At 37.4% G+C, this 10,906-nt stretch overlaps 2 protein-coding genes across 3 annotated transcripts; one reads left to right on the top strand and one right to left on the bottom strand.

Moving 5' to 3' along the window:
• Window positions 1-313: 313 nt before the first annotated feature.
• LOC122023654 (probable glucomannan 4-beta-mannosyltransferase 11) lies at window positions 314-5,069 on the top strand. Its single transcript, XM_042581894.1, has 9 exons — window positions 314-721; window positions 3,041-3,139; window positions 3,215-3,467; window positions 3,555-3,665; window positions 3,735-3,871; window positions 3,946-4,059; window positions 4,148-4,347; window positions 4,426-4,620; window positions 4,702-5,069. Exons 1-9 carry the CDS (start codon window positions 368-370, stop codon window positions 4,862-4,864), a joined length of 1,626 nt encoding a protein of 541 aa, XP_042437828.1. The 5' UTR covers window positions 314-367; the 3' UTR covers window positions 4,865-5,069.
• On the bottom strand, window positions 5,004-10,440 carry LOC122023655 (defective in cullin neddylation protein AAR3-like). Of its 2 annotated transcripts, none has more exons than XM_042581895.1 (9): window positions 10,208-10,440; window positions 9,626-9,710; window positions 8,587-8,638; window positions 8,430-8,505; window positions 8,252-8,334; window positions 7,096-7,195; window positions 6,924-6,969; window positions 5,625-5,710; window positions 5,004-5,545 (listed from the first exon to the last, which is right to left on the bottom strand). In XM_042581895.1, exons 1-9 carry the CDS (start codon window positions 10,263-10,265, stop codon window positions 5,229-5,231), a joined length of 903 nt encoding a protein of 300 aa, XP_042437829.1. In that variant the 5' UTR covers window positions 10,266-10,440; the 3' UTR covers window positions 5,004-5,228. The 2 variants fall into 2 exon arrangements, with proteins under 2 accessions (XP_042437829.1, XP_042437830.1); XM_042581896.1 differs by having other exon boundaries at window positions 7,099-7,195.
• Between the last annotated feature and the right edge of the window lie 466 nt (window positions 10,441-10,906).

Raw genomic sequence — 10,906 nt, 5'->3', positions numbered from 1 at the left:
TCAGCCAACAACCCGGCGGCCCAACACACCGAGATTTTGAGCACCGTAGACGTCCGATAAATATGTTGTTGGAGCATCGAGCCCTCAACATTCGAGATCAGTCGCCCGTGCCTCTAGCAATCTCGCCATGCCCAGGGGCTTCATGCCTCTTTTTTTTTTTTTAAATTTTTTATTATTATTGATCTTTGGGGTCGGTGAATGCGTTTATGATCCGATGATGTATAGAATCAACAGCCATGTTCAATTTTTTTAAAAAAATAATAAAATTTATTATTATTATTATTATTTATTCATAGTGCACCGTCTTCTCCATGAACACTGTAAATAAGAGAGAGAAAGAGTCAGAGAGAGACAGGGGGGAGGTGCCATGGAAGAAGGCAACGTCTCCACCACCGAGGCCCTGGGCATGGCAGGCGAGGCCTTGGGTCTCTTCCTCCCCCTCCTCTCGGCGGCCGAGGGGCTGCGGCGGGCGGCGGCTGCGGTGGTGGTGCCGGCGATGCGGGCGGCGGTAGCGCTGTGCCTGGCCATGTCGATGATGTTGGTGGTGGAGAAGCTGTCGATGGCCACTGTCGCGCTCTACGTGAAGCTCAGCCGCCGGACGCCAGAGAAGGTGTACAAGTGGGAGCCGGTTCCGGTGCCGGCGGCGGCGGAGGACGCCGAGGTGGGGTCCCTCGCCTACCCCATGGTGCTCGTGCAAATCCCCATGTTTAACGAGAGAGAGGTATTTAATTTGATTTAAACCATTTTGAAAAAAAAGGAAAACTATTTTATAATAAATAAACATGCATATATAATAATTTTTTAAATTTATTTTTATTTCTGTCTTTACTTGTTCAACTTGGAGACTTATAACTATTATTTGTGAAAAGATAAATTAAAAAATTATAATTAGTCAGTGCATGGAAAAATTTAATAGTTATGTTCATGATCATAGTACTTAAATATGGAGCCACATTAGGTATTGAAAATAATAATTTTAGGTCAAACAAGATTGTAGTAAGATATGCTCGATCTTCATAACACATGGAGCAAGAATATTATTAGTTAGGGGAAAGTAGGGCCCTATTTTTTTCCCTTGAAATTAGATAGACAATCTTCTTTGCTGATTTATCTATCGAATAAATCTGAAACACAATTTATACACACTTAAAAATTATTCCTTAAAATGTTTTACCTACTACACTCATGGGATATAAAAAGTTATAGCTATGCAGCTGAAATACTTAATAGTACTATTAATCATTAGAAAGAAAGAAGATATATTGATGGATAGATAGTGGTATGCACAACCAAAGGGCACTACTAACTTTAAAGACCTAAAAAGGAAGAGACTAATCATTTATAAGGTTAACCTCATGGCATTAGGATTTTCTAAAAACGATATAATAGGAAGATATAATAGACGATTGAATTTAATAGCATACAAGGATCTATATAATCAACTCCGCTTAGTGAAATAACAACTTAATTGTTATTGTTGTTGTTTGAATTTCAAAACATATTTAAAGTTGGCAAGGGAGTCAAAATGTCTTTACTTGAGTTAAATTAAATATGCTCGCATCAAAAATTGGCCAAATAGAAAGGTAAGAGCTTAAGTTTATAGATAGTTAAAAGGAATATAATTCATCTTTTACGATGTGTTGAGTTCAACTTGTGTGACTATTTCAATGTCATCCTGTACGAAAGTCGGGGAGGTGGATTTTGGGGGCGTGGTGCTCCGCTGACCTCCAAGGGACTTTACTCCTACCTGCGACACAAACAACGTCAGTGTCGAACCAAGGAAGGGATCTCGACGATGGCCCTTCGACGTTCAAGTGTCTCCGGCGAAACAAGAAGTAGCAACGAAAACTGTTGCATAACTGTAGAAATCGCGAGAAAAGTATATCTCCGTCGATGCCTGGACCTCCCTTTTATATAGGATTCCTGTAGCGTGTGCGCACACTTCTTAAAGCGGGTGCATTGTCCCAAACCTTCCGTGAATAGTCATGTCAGTAAAATGTCCCTTACACAATACTTTAACAAGCCGAGCATATCTCTAAAGTGACAGTGGAAGTTTCCGCCGTATAATCTTTTGCCTGACCATGTCGCCTGTTGACGACGCTAACTCCCAAAAAGATGTTGAAAGATATCCCTTTGTGTCTGTTGCTCAGCCGAACGGGATGACCGCTTGGTTGAGAGTTCCCTGTCCTAGTGTCGTTCGTTGCGGGGTCAAGCGGGGTGGCCGCTTGGCTGGAGTTTCCATTGTCTGGCTAGTGAATCTACTTCTTGGCCGAGCGGGATAGCCACTCGACCGATACTCCCACTGTTTGGTTGCTGCACGTGTCCAGACCAAACGGAATAGTCGCTCGGCTGTAGTAGCGCTGTCCGCGTGTGGTTCGCTCGGTCATGACTCTACTCTGCTGATCTGGTCATTGATGTAGCACTTGGCGTTCATTCCTGTCTTGAACGTCTTGGCTCAGCTGGTGGCCGAGCTAGTGATGATGTCGAATTAGATCTTTCATATCTCGATTAGGCGAGTCACTTGCCCGCCCGACATATGATAGGGGTCATTGACCGTCATAACTTTGACCTCAATTGTGATGAAGACTTTTCCCCAAATGAGCCCCTCCTTATCACAGCATCACAATCCATTGTAAAAATGTCACAACGAGGAGAAAAAAAAAAATGAGAAACTAAAGGAATACTCGACTCTGATATATACAAGAACAGGAAGATGTACTGCATAGTAATCCGATCAAATCCTCTTCTAAAATTCAACTTTAAATAAATAAAATGATCAAGTCAACTTAGCTCAGATACATTGGTTACCTGGAAATCCTTATCCTTCATGATTAAAACACCTAGTCAACTCCTCTGGCAAAACAATAAATTAAAAATGTTAAGACTTGGAAACGTGATCTCCATGTTTTCATCTTGCTGCATCATTCCTCAGAAACACTTTGAAAATGAAATGATTACATGATGAGAAAAACAACATTACATTTTAAGTTTTTGGTCTCTGCAATCTTGTCTCTCATGGTGCTTCAGCTGCGCAATGCAGGTTTACCAGATATCCATTGCAGCAGTGTGCTCCCTGTCATGGCCATATGATAGACTCATAATCCAAGTCCTTGATGACTCGACGGACCTGACAATTAGGGTTAGTCGTAGCAAATCGAAAGGATCATGATATGAAACTTTCAGTATATAGATATGCTTAGTTAACTGCATGCAGGAACTGGTGCAAGAGGAATGCCAGAAATGGTTTAAGAGAGGAAGGAGCATCCACTACATTTCAAGGGATAACAGAAATGGCTACAAAGCTGGGGCTCTCAAGGAAGCAATGGAACTCGACTATGTGAAGAAGTGTGATTATGTTGCGATCTTTGATGCTGATCATGAGCCGCCATTTGATTTCCTCCTCCGAACCATCCCTTTCCTCATGCACAATCCTGGCATCGCTCTTGTTCAGGCGCGTTGGAAGTTTGGTAACCATTTAAACTTCGAAAGAGATTTTTTTTTTTTCTTCTTTTTCGGCTGGCAGATGCACTAGTTGATGCCTGATTGCTGTTCAGTGAATGCTGATCAATGCTTGATGACAAGGATTCAAGAGATGTCATTGAACTATCATTTTAAAGTGGAGCAACAATCCGGCTCAACGACTATGGAGTTCTTTGGATTTAATGGTGAGTTGAGAGTTCTTACCTTGCCCTGATGATACTCATTGATATCGAAAGTGAATTGTGTTGCAAAAGGAACTGCTGGTGTTTGGAGAATCATAGCCATTAATGAAGCTGAAGGTTGGAAAGAAAGAACCACAGTGGAAGACATGGACTTGGCGGTCAGGGCAACCCTCCAAGGCTGGAAATTTGTTTATGTTGGAGATCTCAAGGTTTCTCTTCACAAATATTTCCATTAAAAAAAAACAAAACAAAACTAGTTTTTACTCATCATAATTTTGATCAGGTTAAAAGTGAACTACCAAGCAATTACAAAGCATACCGATATCAGCAGCATCGTTGGGCCTGTGGACCTGCAAATTTATTCAAGAAAATGGCATCAGATATAATAATGGCTAAGGTCGATAGTAGTTTCTTTATGTATCAAGCGAGAAATCGGGAGCTTGATTTTACTCATTCTAAATTCCAATGCATTTCTGATCCTACAGAAGGTGTCTTCCGTGAAGAAATTCTTTTTGATCTACAACTTCTTCTTCGCAAGAAGGATAATATCACACAATGTCACATTCTTCTTCTACTGCATCCTCATCCCAGCTTCTTCCTTTGTACCTCAAGTCGAAATCCCAAAATGGGGAGTGTTCTACATTCCATTAGCCATCACCCTCCTTAACTCAGTTGGAACCCCAAGGTTTGATTCACAAGCCGCGCTCTTGAATAGTTGGGATGATAATATATCTTCCATTTACCAAAAATGCCGTCTTTGCAGGTCCCTTCATCTGATTTTGGTGTGGATTTTCTTCGAGAGCGTCATGTCCTTGCACCGATGCAAAGCTGTCTTCATTGGTCTTCTTGAAGCCGGAAGAGTGAACGAGTGGGTTGTCACCGAGAAACTTGGCAACTCATTGAAAACCAAACAAATTCCTGCAGATGCTAAGAAACTATCAAACAAGTTTTGGGAAAGGTAAAACTGAATATCATGAAACTAATTCACTAACCTTTTTTCAGCAATTGGTGGATACCAAACAGATCTGTGTTCTTCCAGGTTTCATTTCTTGGAGCTGGGAATGGGAATCTTCCTGTTGATATCTGCATGTTACAATTGCGCCTTCCGAACAAATCTTTACTTCATATTCATTTTCCCTCTGTCAGTATCATTCTTAACCATGGGAGCTGGTTATGTAGGCACTTGTATTCCACCAACATAGTGCCTGGAACTAAACTTCAAAATTTTGATTTTTCTTTTTTCACTTTATATTACATTTTAACATGAAAAAGAACTAGATCGTACGTATGAGAATTTGCAAAAGTGCAGTTCAAACTTCAAATTCTATCTGGAGATATGGATTACAATGCAAAGATCTGATGACACCCAAGTAAACTGGCAAACAAATAGAATATCATACAAAAGAGCATACTATTGCAGCAACACCAGATGCAAATATTGCTTCATGAGACTATTGCAGCAACACCACATTACAAAAGAACATACTAGCACCATAACACGATACAATGTATAATTAAAGCTAAAATCCAATCATGAGACTATATGCTTCAACTGAGAAATTGATATCATGTGTAAATCCTTGCTTTCGGATCGAAATTAAAACAGCAGCCCGAAGGAATGGATCGTGTTGAACCTTTGAACAGGCTATCCTCCACAGCACAAGGGGAAGTATGGAGACAATTATGTGTAGTGTGCTTGTTCATGCCATCTTGGTTGCCTGATGTACCGCCAATCAGACTAACAGATGAATCAGATTCAAGATGTCCAAGGTTATTGTTAAAGGAGGTCTGCTTTAATCGCTTGAGTCTTGCAAGATTGTCTGACATTTCCGAAACTTCCAAATATTTTGATTTCCTCTTGGATCCAGGGTGCAAATTCAATCCTGAAAAACAGTAGTCACTGTGAAAAAAAAACATCTGAAAACTTGAATTGTGATTAAGAATTTCTGGCCAATATTTTACCACTAAATGTGTTGGAGATGCAAGGCTGCTGATTTGAATCGGCAGAAGTAGAATCTTTAGAGCTGCAATCATTTGATTTGTTGATTCTGTGCATTTCGGAATGAAATTACATAAGCTTGAGTCATCTAAAACAATGGATAAACTGAAACTGGTAATTATTGAGGAAAGAGAGAATTCAAATTGAGAATTAACATAAAACAAGAATGAGCAAGTTAGGCACATCTAATTGATTACATCCGGACAGTAACAAATAATGAAGCAATTCTGACAAAATTTTTAGTAATCCAGGAAACCAAAAACTTTGATGATTTTTCTTCCAGTTCCTTTCAAACAATTAATTGAGTGGATAACAAGTAATTTCACATTTACATAAAAAGTAAGATCAGAGAATGCTATGGTCTAGAATAATATTATCAATGTCATTTGGCTTTCTTAAATTGGCAAGCTACTCGCCTTTTTTCAGGCTCCATTATCCATAGTCCTATATCATCATGAAGTCATGTTCGTCCCATTTATTTGAGGTTGGCAACATGGATCTTATCCCTCCAAAGTACACTCTTTCCTTTGTGCTAATATATTAATGCTACTATATTTCTTTTGAAAAACTTGAAATTCTTACCTGGTTAGCTAATTCCAATAGGCATGCCAAATGAGTTTTTAATATGACTGTCATGTAATATTTGCACCTATAATTAACACTCACTGGACTTAAGCAATTTTAACCTAATTGATCATCCCAGATTAGTGAACCCATCAACATATGAACTATATCCTCTGCAGAGTTTTTAACTTCCTAAAAGATCGACTTCTCCGCACAAATATTGGACCAGCATAAGCAATGTCAACCATCTAAATACAGCCTTAAGTATTACAATCAGGTTACAAAATAACACCACCAAGAGCAAGAATAAAACAACGAGTTTCTGATTGTGATGCTTGCTACCCTCTGAATTATTGAGGCATAAAACTCTATATCTACTCACATAAAAATTCTATATAGAAAAAAAAGGACACATCTGACACTTGGAAGGTCATGTCAGGCGAAAACAAAGCTCCAACAACCTATTCGAAAGTATTTAATGACAATAAATCTTAGTAATAATAGCAAACACATTTGAATTGGATAAATCAATATAGATATAGGTTACTTGCACGCAAGCAAACAAATACCTTGAATTGGGTATAAAACAGCCTCCCAAATACATTACACAAGCATAAGAGTTTAGTGGAGTCATACATATATGGAACCATCAAAAGCAAGTCAGAAAGTAAAAGAAAAAAACAGAGAAAGAAAAAAACCTGTATATGTGCTCAACAAATTCATCAATAAGCACAGGCCAAGCACCTAGAAGAATAAAGAAAAAGATCCGTCATACTAAATGATGCTTGTAGAATGTACATACAAAATGCACTCTTGGAAGAAAAATAGTATACCATTAAAGCATACAAAGAGATGAGTTATTTCACAGACTACCTGTTGGATCATAGCCTTCAAGATCTTCATTCACATAGCGGCTGAAGGCTAAGACCTGTTGCCAAGTATCTTCCAATATATTGTGTCGTTGGTGCATCTGAATTCAACTAACAAAAATTATTAACAGAAATTAAAAAATTGATCAAGATTTAATTATATACAAACGCGCTCTTTACTTTGACATTTCTTCCATGCCCTTACTACTGCCATTCTGTCAATTAGTTTCCTGAAGAAAGCCTGAACTTATAAAATCTTCCAAAGAGATTTTATATTGCTGAATTTCCAGCATCTATCTAAAGTTATATTATATTTTGATCTCTATAATTCTGTGCATTTTTTAATGTAGCAGTATGCCTTGCTCTAAGATTTTGTTCACTTTAAAAGAATCTAAGATGAAGCTAAATCCTTTCCTCTTATCACTAATTTCTTAATGTGGCTACACAAGCTTAGTTATTTCCTGTGTATCCATTTAATCCATAATCAAATTGCTTTCAACATAATATTCATCCATAGCAACAATTCGTATTCAACCTGATCAACAACTCCTATAAATCTCCAAATTAAAACCATCTAGTAGTGTTCTATCATGGTATCACCTATCCTTTAAACCTCCAATGTTTCCCCCTTTCAATATATTATCTACGAACACTTATATGATTTTAATCTTCCTCCATTAGAATTATGTTTTGTAGTTTCAAAAAATTTAATTTACCAATAACAATAACTCTTATCATCTGAAATAGACTAATATAAGTTCCTTATCTCTATAATTTTAGGAGACACCATATAACTGGGGATCGTATTCCTCACATTTATAGTTAACCTGCATGCAGTAGTATGAGACTTCATTGGATGGGATACTTATTTAACATCGCAAACAAAAACAAAATTTATTGCATGATACAGTACAAGAGTTGTAAATTTATTCATCGACAGGAAATCCACTTGTAAGACAATCAATGCATGGATAGTCACTGACAGTTTCTTTCCCAGGACATGTAAGCAAGATGAACATGGTAAGAAAGAATTGATAGTGCACATGAATCAACATCTCAAATGTTGGCCATCTCAGGAACAGAAAAAAAAATGAGTTCTAAAAAAAAATCTAGTTTGTATGTAATTGATGAGCAATCAACATGTATTCACTTCCTACCCCAACAAAATTACACCATTCGTCCAGCAAGCGAAACCTTCCATTCAAAACTAACCTCCATCCTGCTAAGGCCCTATTTACAGCTGAGAATAAACAGAGAGAAAACCAATGATCCTCAACATGACAAGGAGTAAAGATAGTATTTAAACAGGAACCAAAATGTCCAGAAACTGCTTACAGATACTCTTCTGCCCATTTTCACGACAAATGAAGAAGACAAATTCATAAAGCAAATTGAACTGATGGGAACCAACCTACAGAACAGTACGAGCAGATATTAATCTAAATATCAAGCATGATGGCAGATACAAAGCAAACAAGTAACTTATACTCACAGATAAATCTAGACAGCACATAAGATTGCAGATCTGGTTGATCAGCATATCCCTAAATAAAAATAGGAAACATAAAATAAGAATAAAGGAAAATGAATACATTAGATTCAGGTACTAGAACATAGAGTATCTGTTTCACAAGTTAAAATAGGAGGGCAATTGGGTCAAGTAAAGCAAGTTTTTAATTAGGACAGGGCAGGTCATGATTGGGGTTGGGCAAATTGTCGTCTCTAGGTAAAACCTAATTTCATAGCATTTTATAGAATATGTTCAATAAATAAATAAATAACAAGCGGCACTCTCTGACTATGGGGAATGATAGGATTAGATTCTGTTATTGCTACTTAAGTCTTACTAGTGGAAAAGGAAAGTGGCATAGTCCTATAAAATAGTTAGTTTGTTCATAAGAACAACAAGCATTGGAACAGAGAAATATTAAAAAAAATACAGAAAGATAATAATCTTCACTTGCTGTAGCAGCTCAAGAAAGGTGCTCTATCAAAAATGGCACATGCCTTATTCATTTATAATATTTTGTAATTGAAAAGCATGGAAGCTTGTTCAATAAAAGCAAATATTACAAAGATGACAGATAATTTCACAAGGAAATTACATGATGAGAAGTGGAGTCAGCTGTGTGAGGTATCATATATAATAATGGTGGAATAACCAAACAACTGAAAGTCAAAACCTCATACATCTACTATACTTGATGATGTGTTAAACTATTTGGGGAAATTGAGAAGAGGTTCACCAAGTTGAATGTCAACAGTTATATAAACAGACAAAATATGCTTACCAGCAAAAATATAATTTAGAGAAAGCTACATGTTCATTCGGATCATGCTTTTGGCTGACTAGCCAAGCGACTTTTAATGATAGATATGGAATTTCTTTCATCTTTAGCAACCCTAGTTCATACCTAGGTATGAAAAGCTCTACCTAACTTATGGGTAATCAAATATAAAGGAAAACAAAACAGCTCAGATGTATATCTGTGTATGACATTTGATCAGGTTGAACATCCAATAGCACAAACCTTGTTGGCCCACTAGAATCCAGTGATCTTGACAATATAGCTAACCTTTCCTTTGCTCCTGAAAGGTGTGCCTTTGACATGATGTCTGCACACGAAAGCTACATAGGCTTTAGGAGTGAACAATGTCCAAAATTAAAGATCATAATACGTCGCCAAATCTATAAAAGCTTTGAATTTTAGATCATTCTTGCTTCAGTACTTGAGAACTTAAAGTCTACTGCAACAAAACTTGTAAGATTAAGCACACTGTGATATACATAGCTATAACAAAAGAGTGGATCAAAAAGTTCAGATTTACCAAACGACTAAGGTTTGACAAGAAGATTATTAATTACTATTAGAAATAAATACATGTAATCCTTCTTTCAAGGACAAATTAACATCGTTTCAGTCGGCCATCTTGAGGAAAGAGCCCAACAGAAGCGGCAAAACAAGATTTTTTTTTTTTCACGGTGCGAATTTTCTTATTAATCAGAAATCCGAAAAGAGTCGCTTCCAGACACAAAAACAGATGCTTGAACTGAACCCCAGGAAAAGAATTAGATAATGATCCACCCGACAAGTAGGGCTCTTTCCACTCACCGGAGTACGCGGAGAAGGCCTGGAAGATGTTAAATTGATGAGGCGCCGACGGCTCCATGGTCCCGAACGGTCAGGGTTGACACGAATACGATCTCCGGATCAGGAAGCTTGGATCGAGGCCGTGGAGGGGAGGGAGAGAGGAGAAGCGTCAGCGTGAGGAGGGCCGACGATTCCTCTTCCTCCTGCCCAGCCCTTTCCTTTCCCCACGTGACCATGTTGCCCACCCTCCGGCCTCCTCCATTTATTCCATAATTTCATGAATACTTTTATTCCCAAAAATAAAATAAATTAATATTAGATGAAATTTGAAGAGATTGAAATTTGAAGGGGTTTATTGACAATTTTTCAAATAGAGAAAAATTATTTAACTGAAAAAATAATAATAAGGAAAAAATCAAAAAAGGAGGTTCTTTAATTTTTTGCTTGTCAGATATTTTATTTTAAAATATCAATTTAAATTGCTCTAATTTAATCCTAAGAGATTTATTAGTATATAAAATTACATGACTAAAATTGGACATCTTTTGAAAATAATAAAAATACGAGCCTCTTATACTCTCCCTTCTAACTTAGGCTTAGTTTGGAAGTTGGAAGGGAAAAGAAAAGAAGAGAAAAGAAAAGAAGGAGAGAGAAAGGACGAGAAGAGAAATGATGTATCAAAATGTATTGATAAAGCCCATCAACAAAAATAACAAAAGA

This window comes from Zingiber officinale, chromosome 9B (genome assembly GCF_018446385.1).
Source record: "Zingiber officinale cultivar Zhangliang chromosome 9B, Zo_v1.1, whole genome shotgun sequence".
In the NCBI taxonomy this organism is placed as follows: Eukaryota; Viridiplantae; Streptophyta; class Magnoliopsida; order Zingiberales; family Zingiberaceae; genus Zingiber; species Zingiber officinale.
The sequence above is the reverse complement of the archived record's forward strand: the minus strand, read 5'-3'. Positions and strand labels throughout refer to the sequence as shown.

What these genes read in the sequence shown, in the direction of transcription:
- LOC122023654 (XM_042581894.1), top strand. Translation starts at nt 368, where the DNA reads ATGGAAGAAGGCAACGTCTCCACCACCGAGGCCCTGGGCATGGCAGGC. An exon ending in CCATGTTTAACGAGAGAGAG is followed by an intron (nt 722 to 3,040) that starts GTATTTAATTTG and finishes TGCGCAATGCAG; the next exon opens with GTTTACCAGATATCCATTGC. An exon ending in TCAGGCGCGTTGGAAGTTTG is followed by an intron (nt 3,468 to 3,554) that starts GTAACCATTTAA and finishes ATTGCTGTTCAG; the next exon opens with TGAATGCTGATCAATGCTTG.
- LOC122023655 (XM_042581895.1), bottom strand. Translation starts at nt 10,265, where the DNA reads ATGGAGCCGTCGGCGCCTCATCAATTTAACATCTTCCAGGCCTTCTCC. An exon ending in TGTGCTGTCTAGATTTATCT is followed by an intron (nt 8,506 to 8,586) that starts GTGAGTATAAGT and finishes ACTGTTCTGTAG; the next exon opens with GTTGGTTCCCATCAGTTCAA. An exon ending in TTTGTTGAGCACATATACAG is followed by an intron (nt 5,711 to 6,923) that starts GTTTTTTTCTTT and finishes CGAAATGCACAG; the next exon opens with AATCAACAAATCAAATGATT.